Source organism: Microplitis demolitor, chromosome 1, assembly GCF_026212275.2.
Source record: "Microplitis demolitor isolate Queensland-Clemson2020A chromosome 1, iyMicDemo2.1a, whole genome shotgun sequence".
NCBI lineage: Eukaryota > Metazoa > Arthropoda > Insecta > Hymenoptera > Braconidae > Microplitis > Microplitis demolitor.
The window spans coordinates 5,203,788-5,231,588 of NC_068545.1; the positions used below are offsets into that span (position 1 = coordinate 5,203,788).

Consider the following 27,801-nt stretch of genomic DNA (forward strand, 5'->3'; position numbering starts at 1 on the left):
CTATTAATATTTTAAAGAAATTCTTGAGTTAAAAATTTTATTTTTAATTTATTAAGATTTATTTGGGTTATTAATTATTCTTATTACTTGCGCGGTAAATTTAAAAATTTGAAAAATAAATTATTAGAAATTGGAGAAAACTAAAAATCGTACGTCAAATTAAAATGGTGGCAGAATATGACAGCAAAATATTTAAAAAGTTAAAAAAAAAAAAACACGCAAGTGCTTGAACAAACCTTGGTGGAGAAATAGTATGCAGAAGGGTGTCCTAATACACTTGGAGATTGGAATTAAATTGCTCCAAGTGTACTGCAGCTAAAAAACGTCACTTAACTGCTATTTCCCCACCAGACGAAGCCAGATGATTTTGCTCAGGAACTTGGAAGTCATCAGCATCAGCAACTCGCAACCTCAACACTTGCACTGAACACTTACCACTTTACACTAGAACTGGTCACTTATCACTTTACAACTAGCACTTAATTACACCACAAATACTTTATACAATTTAAATTAATAAAAGATAAATTTTACAATCACTGCACAATTTTATACGACGCCACAATACTGTGTTTCTATTTAAACGTATGGACTACTACTGCCATTGTCGATGATACTGACTGCCGCTATTGGACCGTCAGTTGCTACAACTCCACTTACTTAGATCCTCATTATTATGATAGAAATATTTAAAATATTAAAAACAAAAAATAAAAAACACGCGTTTCGCGCAAAAATTTTGCTGCTCTGCGTCTTTTTTCCAACTCGACTATTTTAATTAATTTATTTATTTATTCAAAATTAATAAATTGTTTCATGGCTACACTCACAATGAAAAGTTTTAAAAATGGCGCTATCGGAATATTCTTTCTTTCTTCTTCTGTTCCTCATCTCGATAACAAAGAAAATATAAAAAAGTTTTTGGTCATGAGTCATGAAATAAAAAATATAAAAAACAATAAAATAAAACGACAAATGACAACACAATAAAAGACAACGAGCTAGAGGTTAGAATTATCTATTAACAATTTACGCTGTTAAATAATAACTGAAGACATTTGTGTTGGAGATTTAATAAAATAATTAAATCGAGGTGATTTATTTAAAAATTTTGTTTGGTTTATTTTTACAAAAACTTATTTATTATTGACAATAATAATATTATTAATAAAATATATTATAAAAAAACACCATGGAGGAAGATCTTATATCCCAATTCATGGATGTAACTAGTGTTGATCGTGAAAGAGCAGAATTTTATCTAGCCTCGTCAGCTTGGCAGTTAGAGGTGAGACAGCATTTATGAAATACCAACATCAATTATTATTATTATTTTTTAAAATTATTTATTCATGAAAGATTGAATTTTTATTTATTATTTTATGCACGGTATTTCATGTTCTTTATTAGTCTCATTTCTAACTTTACGTACACTGATAATATATAAATAATAATAACTATAGTTTTCATTATTATAATTATTATTATTCTTATAATTACTACTAATAAATTAAATAAATTAAAAAAAAAATTAGGTCGCCTTAACAAACTTCTACGAGTACGGAGACCAAGGTCCCATTGAAGAAGAGCCAGTTTTGGACCACGTAATAAACCAGTTTACAGAAGCGTTATCTCAGCCAGAAGTCGAAGAGTCAAGTACTATGGAACCATCAAAGCCTTCATCGAGTAAATCCAAACAAAATTCTAAAATACGAACACTAGCGTCTCTGCAAGATAAAGACAGTAGTTCTGATGAAGAAGGCCAAGCATTTTATGCCGGTGGTTCGGAGCACAGTGGCCAGCAAATACTAGGACCGAATAAGAAAAAAAATGACATCATCAGTGATATGTTTAAATCATGTCAAGATCAATCGATTCCTGTTGATGAGAGAGCGAGTTCTCAGCAACAGAGACCTAGTACTTTTAGTGGAACTGGTTATAAATTAGGTCAAACTAGTAGTGATACTGAAGGTATATTTTATTTAATCACATATGTAATTATATTTGCAATCATGTATAATCAATTGATTATTATGATACTAAAGGCAGTTGACGTCTAATAATTTTTTATTTTTTTTAGAAACGATAAATTATAAGAAAAAAAATATTTGAAAAATTACATCTATGGTTTTTTTCATTTTCTACATGTGCATATTTTTACTTTTATTTTTTTTGCAATTGATTTGTTAGAAAAAAAAATCAGAACATTGCTAATTGTCTGCTAACCAGGATCATTGATTACTTTTTTATTTTTTTTAGTTATTCCTGGTGCATCGAGTCAACGTCCATCGGAAGCTGGAGTAATTACATTGAAGCTTTGGCGTGAAGGGTTTACAATAAATGACAGTGAGTTACGTCCTTACAACGAGCCTCAGAACCGCGAATTCATGGAAACTATTAAACGAGGAGAAATTCCAATGGAATTGCGCCAGGAAGTTCAAGGTACTGAAGTACGTCTTGATCTTGAAGATCATCACCATGAAGATTATGTGCCTCAAAAGACTAAAGTTAAAGCCTTCGCTGGACGTGGGCATATGTTAGGAAGGTAATTTTTTATTGTTTTATTATTTAATAAAGTAAAAGTCTCTATACCCGCTCAGTACCATTAGTCGCTCACTGTAACAGTTTAATGCGTTTTTTATAAAGAAAAATTTCTACTAAAATAAATTATTATTAATAAATAATTATTTGTGAATCTAAATATATTAAAATATCATGTATCAAATTATTTTATAAGAGATTATAAATTTAAATTAAGTGACTGTTTTCAAAATCGCGCTCAGCCGGGCATTTTTTACTTTAACGTTCATTCGTTAGATTAAATTCAGATTACGTCAATTTTTTTAAGAATTCTTATAACTAAATCTTATTAAATATATTTTTAAAATTCATGAAATTTTATATTATGAAAGAATAAAGTAATATAATTTATAAATTATTTGTCTAAATCAATAAACTTATGATAGTTTAATTGATATTGTCTTTGAGCGACTATAGGGCCATGTGTTGATCGAGTAATGGTACATGACAACTTTTAGTGAGCGACTATGGGTACACTCAAGGATCTTATTTAAAAAATTAATAATAATTAATTATGAAGATTATTCTTCAAACTAAAATTTTATTCTAAAACTCGAAACTTCAAAAAATAACTATAAAAAAAAAATATGGCTTTTCATTTTATTTATTAATTTATATTAAGTAATTTAATCTCACTCCAATGAAAAGTGAGCGTGTATAGGGGCTTTTATCTAATTAAGGATAAAAAAAAAAATTTATGTCTAATTTTACATTTAGCCCATCACCAGCAACTGTTGGAATGACAATGCCAACAGACCCAGCAGACCAGTCTGCCAATGAATCTTTAGCCCGTACACAGCTCAATGTGGACACCAACAATCCAGTTACAACAATTCAAATAAGATTAGCCGATGGTCAAAATATCCGTGAGCAGTTCAATCTCACTCACACCGTCGGCGACATAAGACGTTTCATTACAACGATGCGGCCACAGTACGCAGCTCAAGACTTTACTTTGTCTACGACTTATCCCACTAAAGAATTGACTGAAGACAAAAAGACCATCGAAGAAGCTGGTCTAAAAAATTCAGCAATCATGCAGCGTCTAAAGTAGACAATTGACTATTTAAGTACTTGCTTATTTTTGAATATTTTTTTTCAATTATCTTTTCACTATTTACCAAATAAAATTTATAAAAAAAATCAAAGCAATTTAAATAAAAGTCTGTACTTTGAACAATAGAGTTTAATAATAATTCAAGCATACAAAAAATCTTACAATTATGGTTTATTTAAAAATCCTAATGTCTTGTGCTTACGACTTGTACTAGAAAAATTTTTGTGCATTGTCATGAAGCTTAAGAATTTTATTTAATTTAAATTATTAAGGGCATTTTCAGATGTCCCATTTTTTAAAAATATTCAATGCCTCAAAGACGAGTTTTCTTAAATAAATAAGACGTAGAGATGTTGGTCCTGGGAGTCATAGAACATTTAGGTTCTCTTTCCCTTCTTAAAAAAGTAATTTCAATGAAAAATTCGTTTAGATGACTTAGTAATTTAATTTTTGTCGTTACTTGTATCAAGTCTTTGAGCAGAAATTTTTTCGGTCACAAATTTCTGATTATTTTGTCAACATTTTGATGTCATCAATAGGTCAGTAAACAGCCTCAAAACTTATCTTTTAGATGTCATACAGCGAAGTGTCTTACTTGGGTAAAATACGAACTGAGATGTAAATTTTTAAAAAAAGTACTTACAGTTGTTATCAATTAGAAGTTAAACAAAATTTGGTAAATAAATTATAAAATTGACATAGAGATTTTATTGAAATTTATTTTCCAAATTTCTTTTAGCTCCTAATTAATGTCAATTATAAGTAATTTTTTTTAATCTCTTGGCAAAGTTGTAATTAAATTTCAATTAATTAATAAAATTTTAATTCGGTTGATAGTTCGACGTCATTGCATATTTTTAAAAAGTTAAGGAGAGGGAATCCTCTGAGAATGTCCTTAATTAATTTAGGGTATTTCCTATTATCATAAAAATGTTTTATTATCATATTGGTATTTAAATTTGATTAATTAGTTAAAAGAAATTTAAAGCGTTAATTGAAAAAGGGACACCATAGTTACAATTTCACTGAATTATAGATTTTAAAAAAAATAACAATTGCCATCAATTAGGAATCCAACGAAATTTGTTGAATAAATTTTAGCCAACAAATTTTGAAAATTCTAATTATAAAATTGACATGAATATTTTACTAAATTTATTTAACAAATTTTGTTTAACTCCTAATTGATGTCAATTGTAAGTATTTTTTTTAAATCAGCAAATTGTAATTACGTCGTACTTTTTTAAATTAATCCTTCAATTTCTTTGTTAATTAATAAAATTTTAATGCGGTTGACAGTTCAGTCATTGAATATTTTTAGAAAGTGGAGACTATTGTCTGAGAATGCTCTTAATTAATTATAGCTGAACAATTTACCAGTAATATAATACTGAAATATTTGTGAACTCGGCATTGATTCAGCGAATCTCAGAACTCCATTACTAATTTGCCGTCTATCATTAGTATTGCATTTCTGATAACGATTAATAATCATCAACTCATCCATATCCTGCTGCGTAACGTCATTGCTAGAAATATGATCAAGCTTATAAATAAATAACGGTTCATTTTTATCAACAGTCCGTAGTCTACGTGTCGTACGTAATATCACAGGAGTAGGTGAATTTACCGAGTCACTATCAGCGTAATCAGTACAAAATATTACAGCATTAACACGAAACTTATCATCTATTTTACCATTTACTTTATTTAAATCTGACAGCACATGTTCTACGGAAGTATGATACTTGAGATTGACATACTCATCCCAAGCTAGAGTTACCGCCAAATTAGCACGTGTGTACGTGCGATACAGACAATCAGCTTCTATTAAATTTCTCATAACACGTCTGGGAACTTGTGCGTAAGGAAAATTCCACGAGGTCGTCGTGTAAGTGAAGTTCCATTGAACATTTGAGACCATGGACATCGTTTTGACAGCCTCATTGAAAACATAAGGAATCCCATAGTCATAAACAATAAAATTATCCCACCCAATGTAGTCATGGAAAGCCAGGAAGCTTATCATATCAATATGTTTCAATGGTTTTGATACCGGCGGTGCTACGCAGATGATGGTCTTTGTTTTATTATGATTTAAACTATTATCCAGAGTCTGGACTTGAATAATTGGCTTATTGTCATTATTTTTGAGCTTGTCGTCAAATATTTCCACACCAACGACATCCTTGTCATGCAGCTTTTCATATTTACAAGTAAATAAAAATCCATTGTAGTCCTGATCATTATTGTCTATAAAATCATCATTATTACCAAGATCCTGACGGTCCTCATCAATCTTCTGTATAATTAACTTGCCGTCAACGAACTCCAGCTGGTCATCAAACAGAACACGACAGTAATAATTATTACCAGATCTTTTACCAAACCCAATAGCTTTTATTTCTCCTTCGTCGTAACTGTAAGCTGAGTATATATAAAAATCATCAGAAATACGCTGCCAGGAAGAAGACTGATAATATTTGTCAGTGATGTGGATACTGTTGGTGCAATTGAATGAATTTTTCTGAGGTGTTCCAAAGTAATTGAACACTTGGAGTACAAATCGTAATTTATTGTACTCATGTCTGTAAAATAGCAGAGCTATCAAACTTACTGCTGCCGTAAGAGCTAGAGCTGCCTGATAATACTTTCTCATTTTTTGTTTATTTAAATTTCCTGATGGATTGTGAACAGTAGATTGATGTTTTTGATTGTAAGCGACAGTGCGCACTTTCATAATATTATTTTTTATGTTCTCTGATCTTATAATTTATTTTAACCTGGATGAATATTCAGAATTAATTAAAATAAATTTAGTTTAAATAATTATTTTTAAATTTACTTACTTGTCTAGATCATTTTTGCTCCCATTTTTTTACTGTTGACTAACAACTGGACATTCACTTTATTAGATATAAATATATAAATATGTAGACACCACCCTAAGCACGGATCAATAAATAGAGGTTATGTTTTGATGTTAATTCAAGTTGATGACAGTTTTTTTTTATCAACAAATATATCAAAAGATATAAATATGTAAAATATTTAAATAAATTTAAAAATCATTTATTTGAATTTTAAAAAATTATGATACTGAAGTTATCTGACGTTTAATAGTTTTTGAATTTTCTTTCAAAATAATAAATTATAAAAAAAAATATTTGAAAAAATTGCAGTGATAGTTTTTTAAATTTTCTACATGTGCATATTTTTAGTTTTTTTTTTTAATTGATAAAAAAAAAAATCCGAAAACTTGATTGCCTGTCAATTTTAAAATCATAAAAAATGCGGGAGTTAAAAAAATAAATTAAGGATTTATAATAAATACTAGACATATTTATTATTGTTTATTTTATTTTATATGTATAAAATATAAATAAAAATGTTACATGAATTGTTATTAGCATTGTGGGGTTGTCCTACGAGTTTAGAAGAAATAGTTGAAAATGATGTGAGTACAAATTTTTTTAATTAATTAAATTTCATGTCTAATGTCATATTTTTTCTTTACAGATTATAATATTTGATAAATATTTTCATCCTGGTGAAAGAGGGCTGATAAAACAAATATTAAAAATAGCTAGTGATTGTAATAATATAAGAAAATTTATAAAAACATACTCAACATCACATGCTGATCTAGAAAATGCAAACGGTATTTATAAAATATTTTTTAATTAATTAATATAACAGCTCTGATTAAGAAGTGACCAGAAAAATTTTTTAAAAAACTTCAATGTTTTTTAATTCTTCTGAATTTTCAATAAGAATTAAAAAGTAGGACCAATTTTTCAACCCGGGTTTTAATTGATATTGTTAGTATATATTAATAATATATAGATATATCAGGAATAATAATTTAAACCCAGATTAAAAATAAACTCAATTTAAAAAATTGGCCCGTGATTGAAAAGAATGTCGATAATATTCAAGAAAATTGAATACCAGCAAATGACTCACAGGTAACTGGACTCAGGATTATTGTTATTTAATGTTTGTTAATTATTGTACGACGTTTCGTCCTTTTTGGGACTTTATCAACTGTTTTAACCTTATCATAAACATTAAATGATAACAATAATCCTGTCCAATTACCCGTAAATCATTTGCTGATGTTGAAGAATCAAGGAGAGTAAATATGTAAAGTAATTGATGAATTTTTATAGAACAAGATCCATTAAATAGAGGATTATATTTGCAAGCACTTTGTAATGGTATGGATCAAGCATTGGCGCCATTTAGAGATGAAATTGTCGAGTTGGAAAAAACAATTTTAAAAAATGCTCATACTCCAGCCACTGCTATTTTATCTACAGTTGAAAATTATCAGTTTTTATTTAATATTCTCAATAGTATGATTCGTAAGGTAAATATTTATTTTATCATAAATTGCTTACTGATTTGTTAATTGATTAATTATTACGAAATTTAATAATTATTTTCAATCCTGGTGACATTTATTGAGTTATAAAATGCGGTACCAGACTGCTGTCAAAAATTCTAATGATTACTTTAATTTTTTTAGATCAAGACACAGAGGATCCATGGATGCTCACTACTGCAGTGTGTCTACGAATTGATGAGCACGGACATAATTGAAGTTAAACTCGCGTTACAAAAAATGTTGCAGTCAGTTCATATTATTTTCTATAAGCAATTAACGAGCTGGCTATTGTATGGGCACTTGGAGGATACTTACAAAGAATTTTTCATTCAAAAAAAAGAAACAGCGCAAGAAAGTTTACTGTTTGCTGAAAACAAAGACAATTCTGGTGACAATAAAAATCATAACGAGATGTGGAATTATGATATTGCTGTCAATATGCTGCCTTCTTATATAACATTCACTCTAGCTGCTAAAATATTGTCTATCGGCCAAACAATTATTATTTTTGGTAATGATCCACGTGGAGGAAAAGGTTATTATTTTTTATTATTAATCAATCAATGATCATATTAATAATCATCAGAAAATCCACTGATAATTTACACGAATTTGGGCGCTTAAACCCGGACTACTCTCCTTTATAAACTTACACACTGTGACACCATGATTTTACGTGTAAAAAAATTTAAAACACACACACACGGATGAGCGTTCATCCAGAAATAGTCAGAATAGCTTCTTAAGAACTCAAAACGTCGAGATCTGATGAAAACTTAATTTTTAAAAATCGAATCAAAGCCAATAACTTCCTTTTTTTTAAAGTTCCGAATTTTCATAGCGGGAAGTTTAAAAATTCGGTCCAAAAAGATTTCAAAAAAGTTTAGACGTGAAACTTCTTTTAACTTTTTGCAATTTTTATGGTAAAAAAAAAGTTATCTAGAGTTTTATATGAGCGAAATCTGAGTCAAAAAAAGAAAGTTTTTAAAACATATTTTTGAAAATGTATTTTCACTAAATTTTACCCTCTCTCCTAAAAAATTCTCATTAGAAACGAATAGTCCCATAAAAATCTTTTTTTTTTTACTATCAAAATTGCAAAAGTTCAAAAAAAGTTCCTCGTGAAATTCTAATTTGTCTCAAGTACAGAAGTTCCACATGTCGAAAATTTTTGAAAAAAATTTTTTTACGTGGGTTACCGTAACTGTTTTTAGTTTTCCAGTTTTTGTTTTGATTTTGCTCATAAGTTCTGAGCATTTTATTTTAGTTTGGCGCGGTTTTGGTGGCAATTCTACAGATCAAAAATTATCTATTTAAATTTCTTAATTTTGTAATTCCAGTGATAAAAATTACCTGGCTCTCTATTAGTAATGGTACTAGAAGCTAATGACAGAACAAAGTTTATAACCGGAAACCAATTTCTGATTATTGTATTTTGTATTATAAAAAAAAATTGTCTAATTACTGATTAAAGTGTTTGCATTTCAGATTTTTTCGTAACAGACAAAACAGAGTCGACAGTTTGGGGTGAGAAGGAGCACGAGTACTTCAGAAAATTACAAAACTTGCAAATGAAAGCAGTTTTTAATATAATCGAATTCGAAAACACGATTGATGAGTTAAAAAAATGTGTTACTAAACTTTTGTGGCACATTGTTGTTGAAGACGCACAGCTGCTGCAGCAGTTGAAATACATAAAAGATTTCTACCTCATTGGTAGGGGTGATTTATTCCTCGACTTTATTAAATTAACGTCTCATATACTCAGTAAGCCTCCGACAAATCATACATCTAGAGATTTAAATCTCGCATTTCGTATGGCGGTAAGAAAAATAATGCTGAATGATGAAGGTGCTGTTGATGATTTTATATTTTCTGTACCGATGCCCGAGGCCCCGACCGAAGATTCAAGTTCTTCAGATTCTAGGAGCCATGAAAAAACTCAAGACCCTACTGGTAATTTAAATAATTTTATTTATTGCATACATATTTATATTAATTCATTCATTTTTATTCGTTTAATAGATAAACAAGGATGGGGAATGATTGTTTTGCAATACCGTGTGTCATGGCCGCTGCAATTATTATTTAGTCCAAAAGCATTAAATGATTACAATACAATATTCCGATTTCTTTTACGAGTTAAAAAAACTCAAATAAATCTTTGGAATTTATGGACTGAACATACGTGTTCAAAAAATATGTGAGTAATTTAAATTAAAATTATATTTTCATGATACCAGGATTGAAACTTAAAGTTTCAGTGTCTCTACAGCCCTATCCAAAAGTTCCCATCTGAGTGAATTCTTTAGGAACTTTTGGATAGGGAGTCGAAATGAGCTAATTTCAGTCTAATGCGGCGAACTAGGATATTACATACCTAGGAGGAAAGTAGGACATTCTAACCCACGTGTATAATTGCTCACTGAACCCGAAGGTGAAGGCGGCAATCACGCGGATTGGGACGTCGTATTTTCCTCCGTGGTGTGCATATTATTTTTCACCAGATTCGTACCTGAAAGTTTAAACTTTTGCTTCTGTTTGTGGAAAGAATGACGCAGGCGCTAATTTTCATAATTTGTTTTCTTATAAAAGGAAAGAACGACTTTCTTCCCTCTAAACAGGGCAGGAATTTAAACTTTCGGCGCAGGTATGGTGAAAAAATATTAACAAACGCGTAAATTCCGAATGCCTTCAGTCAGCGGGCAGAAACAAACGTGTATCGTTCCTTGGAAGAAACAAATAATGGTTCTGTCTGCTGATTGAAGGCATTCGCAATTTAAACTCTGATACTTGACATTTGTTTAATAGTAATTTCAGACCATTAATTTTATTTACCTAAATGACAGTTCTGACTGTGATTAAGTTTTATAAAAATTAGTGTGAATAATAAATAGTATTTATAGTTTCTGCTTAATTATAAATTGCAAATGACAATTAACGCTTACGCTAATAGTTGATGACACCATTGGTCTTAAATTAACTTGCTTATGATTGGCTGCTGATACTGAAACTTCACGTTCCAATGCAGATAATCATGAAAAATATTGTGTGTAATTCAGGATGAGACACGATTTCAGACTGCGGGTGATGTCAGCCAACTTTACCCTGGTCTGAAATCGTTTTGTTTTTTTCCTTATCATGCAATGTACTATTATTAAATATTTAAATATATTTATTTAATTATTAGTGATATTGGAGTATTGCAACTGAGGAATAACTTAATATTTATTCTCGACAATCTTCAATACTATTTACAAGTCGACGTACTCGAAAGTCAGAACACAATAATGGAAAATCGTATGAAGAATACAGAAAATTTCGAAGACGTTCAAACAGCCCACTCAGTTTTTTTAGCCAACGTATTATCCCAAACATTTTTAGCAAGCAGCAACGAGAAACAAAAAAATACAGTAAATAATTTACTCCGTTTACTTTTGCGTCTTTGCGACGACTTTATTCTACAAGTGTCCATATGGGAAGTTAATAAACTCTTGAGCACAGAAAAGGAGGAATTAAAAGCGTTAACAGACACATTGATGACGATAATGGACGTGCTGATAAAAACACTAAACAAAGTACGCGCTCAGCCGAGTGGTGTACATTTAGCGCAATTGCTGCTGCGTCTTGACTTCAACCGTTGGTTCAGTATGCAAATGTAAATTAAATAAAATATTATAATATTATTTTTTATAAATTTAAATATTGTTACGTTTAATTTTGATTTTTATTGAGCATTAGCTTAACTTAATCATACATTTATATTTTTTATTAATCACTGTCATCATTGTAATCATCAGCACCATACCCATAGTCTCTATCATTATCTTGTTTGCTCATCTGTATTGCATTTTTAATAGACGTTTTATTCGCCAAGTCTTCAGCTAATAATTTATCATTATTTCTCAACGTTGCATCAGCGCCATAGTTCAATAATATATCAACTACTTCTTCATGACCACGACTCGCCGCAATATGTAGCGGGGAATCTCCAAGTTTATTCTATGAATAATAAAAATTTTTAAATAACATTTTTTCAAATACAATCAGCAACTTTTTTGTAATTAATTATCAGTTAATAATTCAATGAACGATAATCATTCACTGAATGGATCAATAAAGCAAATTAACTTCTAGCTGATCAATAACTTGATCACTACCCGGGTAAAAAACATTATATATAAATATATGCAATTCATATCTAATTCTATATAATTAGATATAATCTATATTATTAAGAGAATAAGAAAAATTTTGTTCCAACCATATCTATATGATAGAATCAGTTGTTATTAAATTTGGCATCATTAAAAAAGTATTGATTTGAATTTGTGCCTTTTCATATTTTTAACTCTTTTTTATTCTCAATCTTCGAGATAAATCAATTCATCTCTATCATTCAAATCACATTTAAATTACGCGGGAAAAAAAGACCTTCGAATTTATTTTCTTTAAATAAATAAATATATAAATTATTCTGTGACTGAATATGATTGAATATATAACTATTATATATATGTATAGTTAAGAGAAAGTAAAAAATTAGTCTATGCCATGTTTTCTACGATAATAAAAATTTTGAAAATTTAATTTGGTCAGTGAAATAAATATATATTAGACGACCTACTAAAAAATAATTTGACCGTGTAGATTTTTTTTTAAGAGTCCCAGTATACAATCATCCAAATCAATAAGTTTGCAAGTTAATGAGATTTGCCTCATTAAATTTCAACGACAATAAAAATAAACAAAAGATTCTAGAGTTGATTTTAAAGTAGAGATTTTAATAAACAGTTAAATTCAGATCATATTTTATAAATTTGGAAGTAATACTCTGGCAACAGTCAAGTAGTGACTGTAGGTTGCTCGTCATACATAGATTTTTGATAATTCCCTGATTATACAAAACGATTCCATCAATGATGAATGTATATTTATATAGTAGTAAAATTGAATTGTTTTTTTTAAATCAGGGTTGTATGTAATTACATATAATTTTAAGAAATGTATTAAATATGAAAATCTGATTTTAAAAATCTGCTATAAAATACATGCATTAAAAAGGCAGATCCCCATTAATTTTTTTTTAATCCCTGAAAATTGTAAACTGTATATAAATGATTATATAAAATTATATTGGGCCATTTTTCACATATAATGTTTTTTACCTAGGTGATGAATTATTTGAATTACCAATAAAATAAACCAATTACTTGAGCATTAATAGCAGGGCTAGGTTGACTCAATAACTCTTTAATACATTCAACATGTCCAGCTCTCGCTGCCCAGTACAGAGGAGTGTTACCCGCAGAATCTAATCCAGTCCCCGACACCCCTTGTCTCAGGCACTCTTGAAGAAACGATAAATTGCCCCTTCTGGCAGCTTCATGTAAGGGTAATTCAACCTCCTCCGTTTGTTCTTCAACTAAAGCATAAAAAATACAGTTACCAATAATGTTAAACGTCAGGAAACAATTAACAACAATATTAGTACCATAATTAGAGGGGATAAGTCCATCTTTATCACCACATTTAGCTTTCCACCAGTTAGCATCAGTGTCACGGTCATAAACATAAAGTATTTCTCCTTCTTCGAATGACAATTCATCAGCCTGAATAAAATCAATATGCAGTTAATTGATTGGTCATGTTTACTTAACTAATAACAGTAATTAAACAATTAAAGTATGTAATATAAAGCAATACTTCTTACATGCTGAGCTGTGTAGTTATACAAAGCCCTCACTACCTTCACTTTCCCTTAAAATATTAATTTTAATTAAAAAAACAATTAATTTTTTTTTAAATTGAAATCGTTAAAAACAAAAGTGTATTTATTTAAATAATTAATCGAGTAAACAAATAAATATTTAGGTAATAGAGGTTAGAAAAAAAATTATAATATCGTGCAACACACAAATAATAATTAATTTTATTATTTAATGATAATTTGAGTAATTAAATAAATAATTTTAAAAAATAATAATTATTATTATTGACAGGAGGATTTACCAGGCCTCCAAATTGGTTTCGGTGGTTGTTTGACAGTTGGTTCAACTTCAGACGCCATTTTTTATTTTGATAATTATGGATAAATATAAAAATAATAATAATAATAAATAATTACAATAAAAACTTATTAATTAATATAGATTTATAAATTATAAAATAAATTTTATTTATAAAAACAATATTAGTACCATTTTTAACAGGGATTTAAATTTTCTTTTTAGCAACTTTCATAAATAAAACCATGTCTGTAAATAAAAATTTGTTTTTTAATAATAAGCTAAGTAATTGGTTAAAATAATTAAGGTCATTCTTAGACAGTTCCTCCTCTTTCATTTTTAAAAAATTTCCAATGACTCAACTGTCATCAGCGTATCAAAACTTTATCAATTAATTAAATAAGAATTAAAGAATTAATTGAAAAAATTACAGGTGATATCAATTGGGAGTTAAACAAAATGTGGAAAATAAATTTCAGTGAAATCTCGATGCCAATTTTATAATTTAAGTCTAAAAATTTTTTACTGTAAAATATTTTCAGAGTAAATGCGGATTTAATCCTGAATCAATGCGAAGTGGATCATTTTTTATTTGCTTTATATTCTCAGAGTGAAATTCAATTTATTTTAACATTAAAACTCCGGATCGATGTAAATTTTATAATTCGAATTTTCAAATTTTATAGGCTAAAATTTATTCAACAAATTTTGTTCAACTCCTAAGTGATTTTTTAAAATTTTAAATCGCGGCGAAATTGTCCTTTTTTCAATTAAAGTTTTAAATTTTTTTTAAATTAATTAATAAAATTCTAATACGGTTACGACAGTTGAAAGAGACTTCATATTTTTAAAAGTGGAGAGAACTGTTTGAGAATAGCCTTCAAGTAATTGCTGAGTAATTGAAGACTTACTGAAAAATACTGCGAGAACAAATGCAATCATTACCCAAACCAAGCATCTCCATTTAGATTTAGTATGCTCTTCAAGTTTCAATGACTCTTTGTTTAATTTGACAGCATTTATTTCTGTTAATTTGTCGGATTTCTCAAGAGAACTCATATCTTTTTTTATAATTGCATTTGCTGTTAACGCATGTTCTTTCATATTGCTTGTCATCAGTAACATATTTTCGGCTATTATTTCTTGCATATTACGATTGTATTTTATTAAAGCATCTAAATCTTCATCTTGAGTTGGTGATGCACTTGAAAGACGATGTCTTATACCAACATCATCTACAAATTTATTTGGGTTTAAAAAAAAATTCATTTTTAAAACTTAATAAATTTGAGCCATTTGTAAATGGAGTAATTTAAAATTTTCAAATATTAAGATTTGATTTTTAGTAAAACTATTACCAGAATCAGTGTTAAATAATTCGGATCGTAATTCTTTATTATATTTAGCAGAAGTTTTTTGATGAATTTGCGCAACAATATTGGGCCCAGTTGAATCTACAAGCACAGATGATGATCTAGGTAACATTTGCGCTGCTACAACCCGTTCTATCGGATTACTAAATTTACCGGCATCGATAACTCTTTTTAAAAAATCTATTCTCTTTGTATAGTCCATCATTTTGTCCCCACTGGGTTTGCTGTAATACAAAACATAAAAATCCGTCCATCATAATGAGTGTGAATGTAACTGACAAGTGGGAATTTTTTTAATTTTTGAATTAAGAAATAATCTTAGAATGAAAATTAAAAAAACGCCATTCTTAGAAGTAAATTTCATGACACATTTATATATGTAAAAAGGTATAGCCACAATTGAAGGCATTGGAGTCATCGGTATATATAGACATGAAAATGAAAGCTTATTTAAAGATCTTTCAGATGTATTTTATAAAAATTCGATGAGTTGTTACATTCGAAAGTTCTTGAAAAAAGAATTAGTAGAAATATGAATTTTTGAAATTTTTAAATGCTGTAACTTCTAAACCAATTGACCAATTTTGCTCATCTTTGAACTTGATCTCGAAAATCATCTTCAGAAAGAATATATTGAATTTTATTAAGATTCATTAAAAATTATGGACACTATTGTCGTGACAAGCTGCGTTCTATTGTATATATATGTATATTTATATAAATACATACATATATAAACTTTTGAACCATCAGCTCAAGCTGAGTTTGGAGGTATCAAAATGTTTCTAAAATTTCATCATAACGACAAATCCAATAGTTAAATTTCTTTGAAATCTACGAATAGAAATCCGTACGCGCTCTTTTTTAAATTTCGCTATTTTAATTTAATTATTTAAAATTTTCAAATTGTCTCATGTCTGATACATTCACACTCGTTCCATCATAACTAGATCATACTTAAAATAAAAATCTTTATTAAATTTATTCAATATGAATTTTCAGTATTATTCAACTAAGAACTTACTCTGGTAATGTTTGTAATTTCTTGATAGCATCATCCAGCGCATTAATGTACTGGAAAACGATAATAGCTATTTAAAAATAAAATAAAACATTAGACTATTGATAGGAATCGCAACTGTACCTTCTCCAATCTCCAATCTTGATGACTATCTTCCTTGGCCAGTAATTCACATCGCCCAAGTAATCTTCTAACATTTATCTCAGATCTTGACATTCGTATTGAATTTTGTTGCGTCATTTTTTCAAATTTATAAAATCCTTATTTAATATTTTTCTAAAAAATAATCAATACATTTAATAAAAATTTTCTGTTATCAGTATCGATAGATAAAAGTTATTCATTTCTCATTTGTAATTACAAATAAATCATTATTATTATATTAATAATAATAATTAAAATACAAACAGATGTTTTATGAAAAGACAATAGTCAGTTGTTTTAAATTTTATGTAACCAAGAAAATATAAAATATAAAAAATATATTAAAAAATATTTCAAACAATTAGTAGACAATTCTTTCTATTATTATTATTATTAATAATAATAATAATAATTACAGTAGCAATAATATTAAAATATAATACAAAAATTAAATACCAAAATGGACGTACACGTGTTTACTGTGACGTCATATGACGCATCATGACGTAAAAAAGTTTCAATGATTTAAAATTTCATTGGTCTTTCGCAGACAATTAAACCAATCAAAATTATCGTTACTCTGCAGTCTTTTCATGAGCACAAATCACTTTTTCTTTTTTTGCACAAAATTCCAGTACTAAAACAGACTCCAATTTTCTCCTTCTAGACGATTTCAGTTTTAAAAATTTGAATAAATTAAAAATAAAATAATTATTTAAAATCCAAAAGTAATAAATAAAATATATAAAATAACAAACTAGTTTATATGGAGATGACGTAGTTGTCGTTGTCGTCGGTAGTTTGTCGTCGTTGCGATATTCTCTATAAAAAGGTGGGGAGTTTCAACAAAAGCAACACCAGCAACAAAACTGAAATAAAAATAAAAAATAATAATAATAATAAATAAAAGAGTAAAGAGTTTAGAGCAAGTAATAGAATGTATGAGTAAGAAAGATAAAGTAATAGATGGTGTAGGTACAGGTCTAGGTGTAGGTATTTGGATGGTATTGGTGTAGATGAGATGTTGGTATTAGTAGTGTCGTTAGTGTGATGTATGTAGTGTACCTCGGGTTACTTATGCTGGTGTACTTGGTATATGTGCAAGTAAATGTAAAAGTATATGTGAAACAGCTCAGAGAAATGAAGAGCGAAGTTGGTCGCGCGCGGGAATATCGTCGGTTGTATGTTTGACCCTTTTTGTGCTTGTGATTTATCCAGGAGATTATATTGTGACTACTGGTGCGAGGAAACGTGTGTGTTGTTTTTTTTTTTACCGCCAACAATATAATTACTATACATTGTGTGAACAAGTTTACTTTTTTATATATATACATATATTACATTATTAATTTTACGGTAAGGTATCAACTTTAGCTTCTTATTTTTTTTTTTATCACATTGTCCATTTATTCATATCCATGTCCGTTTCTAGGTACGTTCAAGTTCTTCCACGTCCATGTCTGTTTATACTAGTATTTATTTATTTATTTATATATAAATAATTAAATTTATGTACGGGTATTTAAAATAATTTATTTATTTAGTGACGGTATCGGCATTTTTTTTTTTATTCCTCAGATATTTGTACCCGAGGAGTCTCTTTACTACTACGGCTACGGGTTTTATAGAATACGGCGCAACGACGCAATCGAAATTTTGTATAGTACATACCTACATTGAATGAACACGAACGAAGCTTCGGACTTTTAAAAATGCGCGATATTTTATTTAACGTTTATTGTACGTTTTTTTTTATATAATCATCTTATTATTATTTAATTACCTTCAATTAGTTCAGTTGTCGCTCTTGTATTTGTTATTATTTTTAATTATTTTAATTTGCAGTGAGAAAATTTACAAAAGTTATATTTTCATACATAACCTTTTGGTGATTGTCAGATGTAGGTTAGGTGTGTTTTAGCAAGAAAACTTCGTTGACCTTTTAACCACGTTTTTTTTTTTTATTTTACATTAATAACTTTATTTATAACGGTATTTATATATTTTATTATATCAGTTAGTTATTTATATTTATTTATTTATCTGGACACGAGGGATTGGTGGAGATGCTTGGGAATGAATGAACGCGTGCTTGTAATTATTTTTGGTTGATTGTGATGAGGATTGATCAGTTGGTTGTTGGTTAATTTATCAGATTGTTTATTTATTTGTTCATTAATTAATTATTGTTTTTTTTGTTTCATCAGATTGTGTGTAAAAGAAAACGAGTGAAAAATGGCAACTTTGGCTGAGCAAGCATCCAAACTATTGGATTTTAATCAGAAGCTGGACATAACGCTTCTTGATAGTATTGTCGTGTGTATGTATAATGGAATTGGTGAACAACAAAAAATAGCACAGGAAGTCCTCACTACACTTAAGGAACATCCTGATGCTTGGACGCGTGTGGATACTATTTTAGAATATTCCCAGGTTTGTTGTTATTTTATGATACTCAAGTTACCAATGATTATAAAGTTATCTAATGTCTAATAATTTTTTTTATTTAAATTGCACTTGTAGATTTTTCAATTTTCTACATGTGCATTTTTTTTTTTTTTTTTTTTTTTTTTTTTTTTTTTTCATGTAATTGATGTATTGAAAAAAAATCTAAAATTTTTTGTCTGCTACTCCAGGATCAAGTTAGCCGATTAATAACTTTTAAATTTTTTTATAAACGATAAATTATAAAACAAAAATATTTAAAAAAAATTACACCTACAGATTTTGAAATTTTCTACATGTGCATATTTTTAGTTTTTGTATTTTCGTAACTGATTTGTTAGAAAAAAAATAAAAATTTTTAATTGTCTGCTTACTTGAGGATCTTTATTATTTTTAATACTTAATTGCTATTGTGGGTTGTTCGACTTATTTAAAATTTTATAAATTTTTGGTGTTACAGAATCAAGAGACAAAATTTTATGCATTACAAATTTTGGAGCAAGTCATTAAAACAAGATGGAAAGTGCTACCAAGAAATCAGTGCGAAGGCATAAAGAAGTATATCGTAGGATTGATTATTAAGACCAGTAGTGATCCGGAAACAATGGAAAATTCCAGAGTTTACCTTAATAAACTTAACATTATTCTTGTACAAGTAAGTTATTCTAGTACTTATTCATTAATTACTTTGTTATTTATTTATTTAACTACTTATAGAAATGATAAAGTCTAACTCGGTGTATTAGTCACTAAAAATAATTCTTTAATTCTTTTTTTATAATTAATATCAAGTAAATTCAAATTCAAAATCTTTTATCAACTAATTTCACTTTTTTTTTTAATTATTTATATTTATTTATCAATAGAAAAAAAAATATTTAATAACTTCAATAAGTTGATGGAAAAAAGAGCAATGGAAAAATTACAGTTTTAAAAAATTACAATTATAGATACAAAATTGTAATTTCTACCAAAAAATTTGAATGTTGAAAACCTGTTTGCCAATAAGGCTGAAAAAAGTCATGAATACGAATTTTTATTATGCTGTCATCTAAACTCGAAACAGGAAGTTGAGTCGCCAAAAAAATATTCTGTATTCTATAAAATTTTATACACAAAATTTATTGATAAATTGTAATAAAAAATAACGATAATAATTATAGTACAGCATGATAATTTTTTGGTGACTTAATTTTCAGTTTCAAGTTTGGCCGTCAGCATAATAAAAATTCGGACAACTTTTTTTTCTGTAACGTTTCAGAAATAATGTAATTTTATAAATTTTTTAAGTAAAAAAACTTTTGATATTTTAAACTGTAATTTTTCCATAGTGACTGGAGTAGATTTAAAAGAAATTTTACGAATCATGAGATTAAAAAAAAAAATTGATGATTAAAGATAATAAAATTATTAATAAATAAAAATAAAAAATTGTAGATATTAAAACGTGAGTGGCCAAAGAATTGGGAATCCTTCATCGGTGATATAGTTGGTGCAAGTAAAACAAATGAAAGCTTATGTCAAAACAACATGGCAATTCTTAAACTATTATCAGAAGAAGTGTTCGACTTTTCAAGCGGACAGATGACACAGACAAAAGCAAAACATCTTAAAGATACAATGTGCAGTGAATTTTCACAAATATTTCATCTGTGTCAGTTTGTGATGGACAATTCACCCAACGTACCACTTGTAGCAGTTACTCTCGAGACACTGCTGAGGTTTTTAAACTGGATACCACTCGGTTATATATTTGAAACGAAATTAATCACAACGTTGATATTTAAATTTCTAAATGTTCCGATATTTCGTAATGTTACGCTTAAATGTTTGATTGAAATAGCCGCCGTTACGGTGGCTAATTATGACAACATGTTTGTGTTATTGTTCACAAATACAATGCAACAATTAGAAGAAATGTTATATCCGACGACAAACATCCGCGATGCTTATGCTTACGGTCAAGACGATGAGCAAAATTTTATTCAAAACTTGGCAATATTTTTGTGCACATTTTTAAAAGAACACGGCGCATTGGTTGAGAAAAAAGAATTGAATGAAACCCTACTGAAGGCACTTCACTATCTTGTGTTGATATCCGAAGTTGAAGAAGTTGAAATATTCAAAATATGTCTCGAGTACTGGAACAGTTTGGCCGCTGATTTATACCGGGAAAATCCGTTTTTGTCATCACCGCCAATGATTAATCCGAAAAATAATATGGCGATACCACCTCGACGTGCATTTTATTGTCCAGTATTGACTAAAGTCCGTTATATTATGATAAGTCGTATGGCTAAGCCGGAAGAAGTATTGGTAATTGAGAATGAAAATGGTGAAGTTGTACGTGAATTTATGAAAGATACTGATTCTATTAATTTATATAAAAATATGCGCGAGACACTTGTTTATTTAACGCATTTAGATTACGCAGATACGGAAAAAGTTATGACTGAAAAATTACAGAATCAAGTTAACGGAAGTGAATGGTCATGGAAAAATTTAAATACACTTTGTTGGGCAATTGGTAGTATTTCTGGTGCAATGCACGAAGAAGATGAAAAACGTTTTTTGGTAACAGTTATTAAAGAATTACTGGGTTTGTGTGAACAGAAAAAAGGCAAAGACAACAAGGCAATTATTGCTAGTAATATTATGTATGTTGTCGGACAATATCCGAGATTTTTACGCGCCCACTGGAAGTTTTTGAAAACTGTTGTCAATAAACTATTTGAATTTATGCACGAAACACATGACGGTGTACAGGACATGGCTTGTGATACATTTATTAAAATAGCATTAAAGTGTCGTAGACACTTTGTAACAACTCAAGTTGGCGAGTCAATGCCATTTATTGAAGAAATTTTGTCTACGATCAGCAGCATTATTTGTGATTTACAAACTCAACAGGTTCATACATTTTATGAAGCCGTTGGTTATATGATTAGTGCTCAGGTTGATGACATTGGACAGAAAGAACGAATTGAACGTTACATGCTGCTGCCAAATCGAGTGTGGGATGATATTATTAGTCAGGCATCGAAAAATGTTGATGTCCTAAAGGATCCAGAAGCTGTCAAACAGCTTGGTAGCATTCTCAAGACTAATGTACGGGCGTGTAAAGCATTAGGACACCCGTATGTTATACAGTTAGGAAGAATATACTTAGACATGTTAAATGTATACAAGGTAATTTTATTTTTATGACACTAGCATGGAAACTGAGTTTCAGTGTCTACAGCCAGTCGAAATGAGCTAATTTCAGTCTAATGCGGCGAACTAGGATATTACACACCTAGGAGGAAAGTAGGACATTCTAACCCACGTGCATAATTGCGCACTGAACCCGAAGGTGAAGGCGGCAATCACGCGGATTGGGACGTCGTATTTTCCTCCGTGGTATGCATACTATTTTTCACCAGATTCGCACCTGAAAGTTTAAACTTTTGCTTCTGTTTGTGGAAAGAATGACGCAGGCGCTAATTTTCATAATTTGTTTTCTTATAAAAGGAAAGAACGACTTTCTTCCCTCTAAACAGGGCAAGAATTTAAACTTTCGGCGCAGGTATGGTGAAAAATATTAGAAATCGCGTAAATTACGAATGCCTTCAGTTAGCGGGCAGAAACAAACGTGTATTGTCTTTTGGAAGAAACAAATAATGTCTCTGCCCGCTGATTGAAGGCATTCGCAATTTAAACTCTGATACTTGACATTTGTTTAATAGTAATTTCAGACCATTAATTTTATTTACGTAAATGACAATTCTGACTGTGATTAAGTTTTATAAAAATTAGTGTGAATAATAAATAGTATTTATAGTTTCTGCTTAATTATAAATTACAAATGACAATTTACGCTTATGCTAATAGTTGATGACACCATTGGTCTTAAATTAACTTGCTTATGACTGGCTGTTGATACTGAAACTTCAAGTTCCAATGCAGATAATCATGAAAAATATTGTGTGTAATTCAGGATGAGACACGATTTCAGACTACGGGTGATGTCAGCCAACTTTACCCTGGTCTGAAATCGTTTTATTTTTTTCCTTGTTATGCAATATACTATTATTAATCATTTAATATTTGAATTATAGGTAATGAGTGAAAATATAAGTGCTGCGATAGCTTTAAATGGTGAAGGTGTGACAAAGCAACCGTTGATTAAAAGTATGAGAGTTGTTAAAAAAGAAACATTAAAATTGATCTCCGATTGGATTAGCAGATCGAATGATCACCAAATGGTAACTTTAATTTTTTTATTTAATTTAAATAAATTATATGTGGACATGACCCAAATTACAAATTAACAATTTAAATTTTTTCTATCATCAGGTTCTTGAAAATTTCATTCCACCTCTGCTGGACGCCGTGCTGTTGGATTATCAGAAGACAAATGTACCGTGTGCGAGAGAATCCGAAGTGCTGAGCGCAATGGCCACAATTGTTAATAAATTAGAGGGACACATTACCAGCGAAGTGCCGAAAATATTTGACGCTGTGTTTGAATGCACACTGGAGATGATAAACAAAGACTTTGAAGAGTTTCCTGAACACAGAACAAACTTTTTCCTTTTGCTGCAGGCCGTTAATGTCCACTGCTTCCCGGCATTCTTATCAATACCGCCTGCACAATTTAAACTTGTACTTGATTCAATAATATGGGCGTTCAAACACACGATGAGAAATGTTGCTGACACGGGTTTGGCTATTCTTTATCAGTTGTTACAAAATATTGAACAACATGAACAAGCTGCACAGAGTTTTTACCAGACATACTTTACTGAAATTCTTCAACATATATTTAGTGTTGTCACTGACACCTCACATACAGCTGGTAATTAATATATTTATTTTTTAATTCATCATTATCATCATCATCATTATCACTATAATTAATAACAATAATTTATTTAACGCTTTCCCAAATTTACAAAATTTTACACCAATCATTTGCGTTATCACAGTGAGCATACAAAAAATCATGAAGTTAGCAGACAATTAACAATTTCCGGATTTTTTATTCAACAAATTTAAAAAAAAAAAAAAAAAAAAAAAAAAAGCATGTAAAAAATTAAAAAAGCTACAGGCGCAATTTTTTGAATATTTCTTTTTTATAATTTATCGTTTTTGAAAAAATTAAAAAATTATTAGACATCGGTTAATTTCAGTATCATAAAAAGGAAATAAACATGTCCGGTCATACAGTTTAATTATTGGACTCAGTTTTCACTCTATTTTCCATTTCCACTGAAATTGACATCTTAAATGCATTTAGAGGGCCATTAAAAATAAAGTTTTAAATAATTTATTGCATATTGTACTGGCATGGATTTTCTCTGTGATTTTCTTATGTCGCTACACTTCCACCGCAAGGTGAGGCAGGGCATCATCGTTACGATGTACAAAGTAAAGTACAAGTCAAACCACAGTATAACGAGTAAAAGAGCTTAGGGAAATATAGGAAAGACAATAAAAAACTGAAAAAGTTTTAGAAATAAAACCCACTAATAATTATTTATTAATTACAGGTTTAACAATGCACGCAACTATTTTGGCATACATGTTTACATTAGTTGAATTGGGAAGAATTCTTGTACCACTTGGCCCAATACCTGACAACAGACTTTATGTACAAGAATTTGTTGCCAGTTTATTGAAAGCAGCCTTCCCACATTTAACAGATAATCAGATAAAAATAACTGTCCAAGGACTGTTTAATTTGGATCAAGACATACCGGCATTCAAGGAACATCTCAGAGATTTCCTTGTACAAATTAGAGTAAGTTTATTTTTACAATAACTATTATTAATAAAGTATATATTTATTGATGACAATATTAATGATAAATTATAAAAATAGGAGTATACTGGTGAAGATGATTCTGATCTATATTTGGAAGAACGTGAGACGGCTTTACGAACCGCTCAAGAAGAAAAAAGGCGGCAACAAATGGCTGTACCGGGTATTATTAATCCTCATGAAATTCCAGAGGAGATGCAGGACTGAATTTTTACATCCCCATACCTCATTAATTCCTCCTGCACATCTAAAACGAAAGACACTTTGTCGTAGATTTAATAACCAACAACAATTCATTTACATTATTATTATCATCTGTATTCTTTACCGTAAATCATTTTAAATATTAAATTCATTTATAAAATAAAAAAAAAAAAAAAACAAAAGTAATAATGGTTGCAGATACTCGCGGATAATTTTAACGCTAGAGTGTCATAATATCCTTGTTAAAGGAGGTAAGCCCGAAACGACGTGATTGTTACTGGTAAAAAAATATATACATATTATATATATATATATTTAATAATGAAATGGAAAAACGAAAAAAAATAATTTTTGTTTGTTAATGAGTGCCTGATTTTCTCTAATAATTCCACGTAATTTAAACCGGTTTTCGTAATTAAATAATAGTACTCCAGTAGTTTATTAATTGATAAAAAAAAAAAAAAAAAAAAATAATAAATAAATACAGAAATGCTGGAAATAATTTAAAAAGCACCAGGTAGCATTAAGATTTACTGCCACTGATTTTTTCATAAAATTTAAAAAATTAAATATAAATACGTGACATAATTTTGTACTTCGTAAACAAGTTTAATAAAATGAAAAAAAAAAAAAACAAAAAAAAATATATATATATTAATACATAGTTAATAAATTGTGGTGTCTGAATTTAAAAAACATTGTGGGTATTTGTTATATAATCAGATTTAACGCTGCGATAATTATTAATTTATAAATTAATAATTACGAAGCAACGACGTCTGTGATGCAACGTTTGTATTTCATTAATTAATTTCAAAATATAGTTCATTTTTTTTTTAAATCTAATTTTCTTTCTTTTGAGTGACTAATAAATTAGAATTTATGTAACAGTACGTTGACAGTCTAATTGTCACTCAATTATTCAAATGCTTGATGCCTGAGTATGTTTATTAGACAACTGATAAAACAAAACAATGATAACAGTTTAATAATTAACACAATGAATTAACACGGCAGCTGATATTGTGAATAATTTTTGGTACATAAAAAATGGTCATTTATTATTATTTTTTTTTATTCACTTCGTTAATGACGAATTAATTAATTTGATTTATTATTTTTCGTTCCTCGCATTCCTATTAAACCCCATCTTCACACGGTATTGATTAATTTAATTAGCATCAGTAATTAATTAATAAACTGCAGTTACACAATTTAAATAAATAATATATTTGATATTTAAATTTTAAAAATCGTGATATCGCAGCAAATTGTCTTGCATTGAAAAATTAAACCGTCGATTTTACAATTATTAAATATATGTTTGTTAAATAATTATATATCATTAAGAATTTAAAAATTTTGTGACCTGATTGTGTGTATGTACCAAAAAAAAATTGATAAACAATTAAATTATTTAAAATAATAAAAATGAAATTCACTGAAATTCGAGCTTGCCTCCGCAATATTTTCGTCTTCTACATAAATTATATTGACGCGGTTTTTAAATCGACATTGGTGTGTATAAGGAATTATAATTATTATTAATAACTTTTTTTTTTGCTTCGTACGAGCATTTATTTCTGTAGACGTATCATTATATTTTTTTTTTATTTTTTTCCTCAACAAAAATAAATAAAAATATAAATTTTGATTGTTAATTTAAAAGTAATAAATAAAAGGGCCAATTATCGTTTTATTTTGTACGGTAATTAATTAACAAAATAAAATAATTCATTTAATTGTTATTATAATTAGTAGCTGGTAACTTTTGGGATTCAATGGGGCCATTGCTAATTGCTTGTGTGCGTCTCCAAATTAATTAATTAGTTAATTAATTAATTAATTGAAGTTTGGTTTTGTAATTTTTAAATTTAGTCGCATGATTTTATTAATTTTTTTTTCTTCTCTTTTTTTTATAAATTACCGTACGTTTATTCTCATTTATTATTCTGTATTCGCTTTATAAACATTCAATTATACTATTATCTAGTTACAAACGATCTGTGTAAATATAAACATTCATGAAAAAATGGTATTTAGCATATTAATTGAATGAAGATGCGTGTGATTGAACTTTTAATTTCATTTATACATAAAAAAAAAAACATTTAATTAAAATAAATAAATAAAACTAATTAAATCCATATTAAATTTTCCATTATTAATTTACTGGATTTAAACAAAATATATAAAGACAATATATTTGTGAAGAATATAATAAAATTATCAAACATACGCCTAAAGATTTCATTGTGAACAAATATTCTCAAGTGTTAAATTATAAAAAAATAAAAACTTTTTTTTAGTCTTATGACTTTAAAAAAAAAAAATAATTTGTATAAAATATATATCTAAAATAATATGTTCGGTATTTAAATTTAAAAAATAAATTTGTTCAATAGTCCACTGACTGAAGTATAAATGAATTCAGAGATGAATAAAAAAAAATTTTAATTAATGAATGATAAGGAAAATTAAAAAAAAAATAAATAAAGAAAACATTTTAATTGATAATAATAAAAAATAATTTGTGCGACGTTTATTTAAGCTTAACGAATACGCCACGGTAGTTTTGTAAACGATAATTATTACGACAGATTGAATAATTAAAAAAAATATATAAATGATAATTAATATTTAATGAAATGATAAAGATAAATGACTTAAAGAAAAACTATTAATATTAATAATAATAATAATAATAATAATATCGACGAGGATTAATATGTGAAGGTAAATATAGTGATGATGGATATTAGTATGTCATACGTAT

At 28.5% G+C, this 27,801-nt stretch overlaps 6 protein-coding genes across 12 annotated transcripts; 3 read left to right on the forward strand and 3 right to left on the reverse strand.

Annotated features, from left to right (window-relative positions):
* The first annotated feature begins 904 nt into the window (after positions 1 to 904).
* Positions 905 to 3,752, forward strand: LOC103577053 (NSFL1 cofactor p47). Of its 3 annotated transcripts, none has more exons than XM_008557557.2 (4): positions 905 to 1,007; positions 1,536 to 1,971; positions 2,260 to 2,545; positions 3,298 to 3,750. In XM_008557557.2, exons 2-4 carry the CDS (start codon positions 1,662 to 1,664, stop codon positions 3,632 to 3,634), a joined length of 933 nt encoding a protein of 310 aa, XP_008555779.1. In that variant the 5' UTR covers positions 905 to 1,007; positions 1,536 to 1,661; the 3' UTR covers positions 3,635 to 3,750. The 3 variants fall into 3 exon arrangements, with proteins under 3 accessions (XP_008555779.1, XP_008555770.1, XP_008555761.1); XM_008557548.3 differs by having other exon boundaries at positions 911 to 1,093; XM_008557539.2 differs by lacking the exon at positions 905 to 1,007 and adding an exon at positions 1,100 to 1,288 and having other exon boundaries at positions 3,298 to 3,752.
* A 1,034-nt stretch (positions 3,753 to 4,786) lies between these two features.
* LOC103577045 (uncharacterized) lies at positions 4,787 to 6,606 on the reverse strand. The gene is made up of 2 exons (XM_008557527.3): positions 6,487 to 6,606; positions 4,787 to 6,420 (listed from the first exon to the last, which is right to left on the reverse strand). The coding sequence occupies exon 2, from the start codon at positions 6,375 to 6,377 to the stop codon at positions 4,992 to 4,994; it is 1,386 nt and encodes a 461-aa protein (XP_008555749.1). The 5' UTR covers positions 6,378 to 6,420; positions 6,487 to 6,606; the 3' UTR covers positions 4,787 to 4,991.
* Positions 6,607 to 6,914: 308 nt separating this feature from the next.
* LOC103576998 (gamma-tubulin complex component 4) lies at positions 6,915 to 11,793 on the forward strand. Its single transcript, XM_008557465.2, has 7 exons — positions 6,915 to 7,094; positions 7,157 to 7,298; positions 7,810 to 8,009; positions 8,169 to 8,562; positions 9,516 to 9,983; positions 10,053 to 10,230; positions 11,218 to 11,793. The coding sequence occupies exons 1-7, from the start codon at positions 7,026 to 7,028 to the stop codon at positions 11,687 to 11,689; spliced, it is 1,923 nt and encodes a 640-aa protein (XP_008555687.1). The 5' UTR covers positions 6,915 to 7,025; the 3' UTR covers positions 11,690 to 11,793.
* Positions 11,719 to 14,208, reverse strand: LOC106694243 (osteoclast-stimulating factor 1). Its single transcript, XM_014444946.2, has 5 exons — positions 14,040 to 14,208; positions 13,741 to 13,787; positions 13,522 to 13,639; positions 13,241 to 13,452; positions 11,719 to 12,029 (listed from the first exon to the last, which is right to left on the reverse strand). Exons 1-5 carry the CDS (start codon positions 14,095 to 14,097, stop codon positions 11,799 to 11,801), a joined length of 666 nt encoding a protein of 221 aa, XP_014300432.1. The 5' UTR covers positions 14,098 to 14,208; the 3' UTR covers positions 11,719 to 11,798.
* Positions 14,053 to 17,116, reverse strand: LOC103577006 (vesicle transport protein USE1). Its single transcript, XM_014444943.2, has 7 exons — positions 17,030 to 17,116; positions 16,553 to 16,705; positions 16,433 to 16,482; positions 15,394 to 15,632; positions 14,947 to 15,270; positions 14,228 to 14,284; positions 14,053 to 14,084 (listed from the first exon to the last, which is right to left on the reverse strand). Exons 2-6 carry the CDS (start codon positions 16,667 to 16,669, stop codon positions 14,244 to 14,246), a joined length of 771 nt encoding a protein of 256 aa, XP_014300429.1. The 5' UTR covers positions 16,670 to 16,705; positions 17,030 to 17,116; the 3' UTR covers positions 14,053 to 14,084; positions 14,228 to 14,243.
* A 113-nt stretch (positions 17,117 to 17,229) lies between these two features.
* LOC103577013 (exportin-1) lies at positions 17,230 to 25,669 on the forward strand. 5 transcript variants are annotated; one of them, XM_008557492.3, is made up of 9 exons: positions 18,172 to 18,313; positions 18,419 to 18,565; positions 18,781 to 19,006; positions 19,479 to 19,673; positions 20,456 to 22,207; positions 23,116 to 23,262; positions 23,354 to 23,855; positions 24,550 to 24,800; positions 24,882 to 25,669. In XM_008557492.3, exons 3-9 carry the CDS (start codon positions 18,809 to 18,811, stop codon positions 25,026 to 25,028), a joined length of 3,192 nt encoding a protein of 1,063 aa, XP_008555714.1. In that variant the 5' UTR covers positions 18,172 to 18,313; positions 18,419 to 18,565; positions 18,781 to 18,808; the 3' UTR covers positions 25,029 to 25,669. The 5 variants fall into 5 exon arrangements, with proteins under 5 accessions (XP_008555736.1, XP_008555721.1, XP_008555706.1 ...); XM_008557514.3 differs by lacking the exons at positions 18,172 to 18,313; positions 18,419 to 18,565 and adding an exon at positions 17,230 to 17,405; XM_008557499.2 differs by lacking the exons at positions 18,172 to 18,313; positions 18,419 to 18,565 and adding an exon at positions 17,412 to 17,562.
* Positions 25,670 to 27,801: the final 2,132 nt, after the last annotated feature.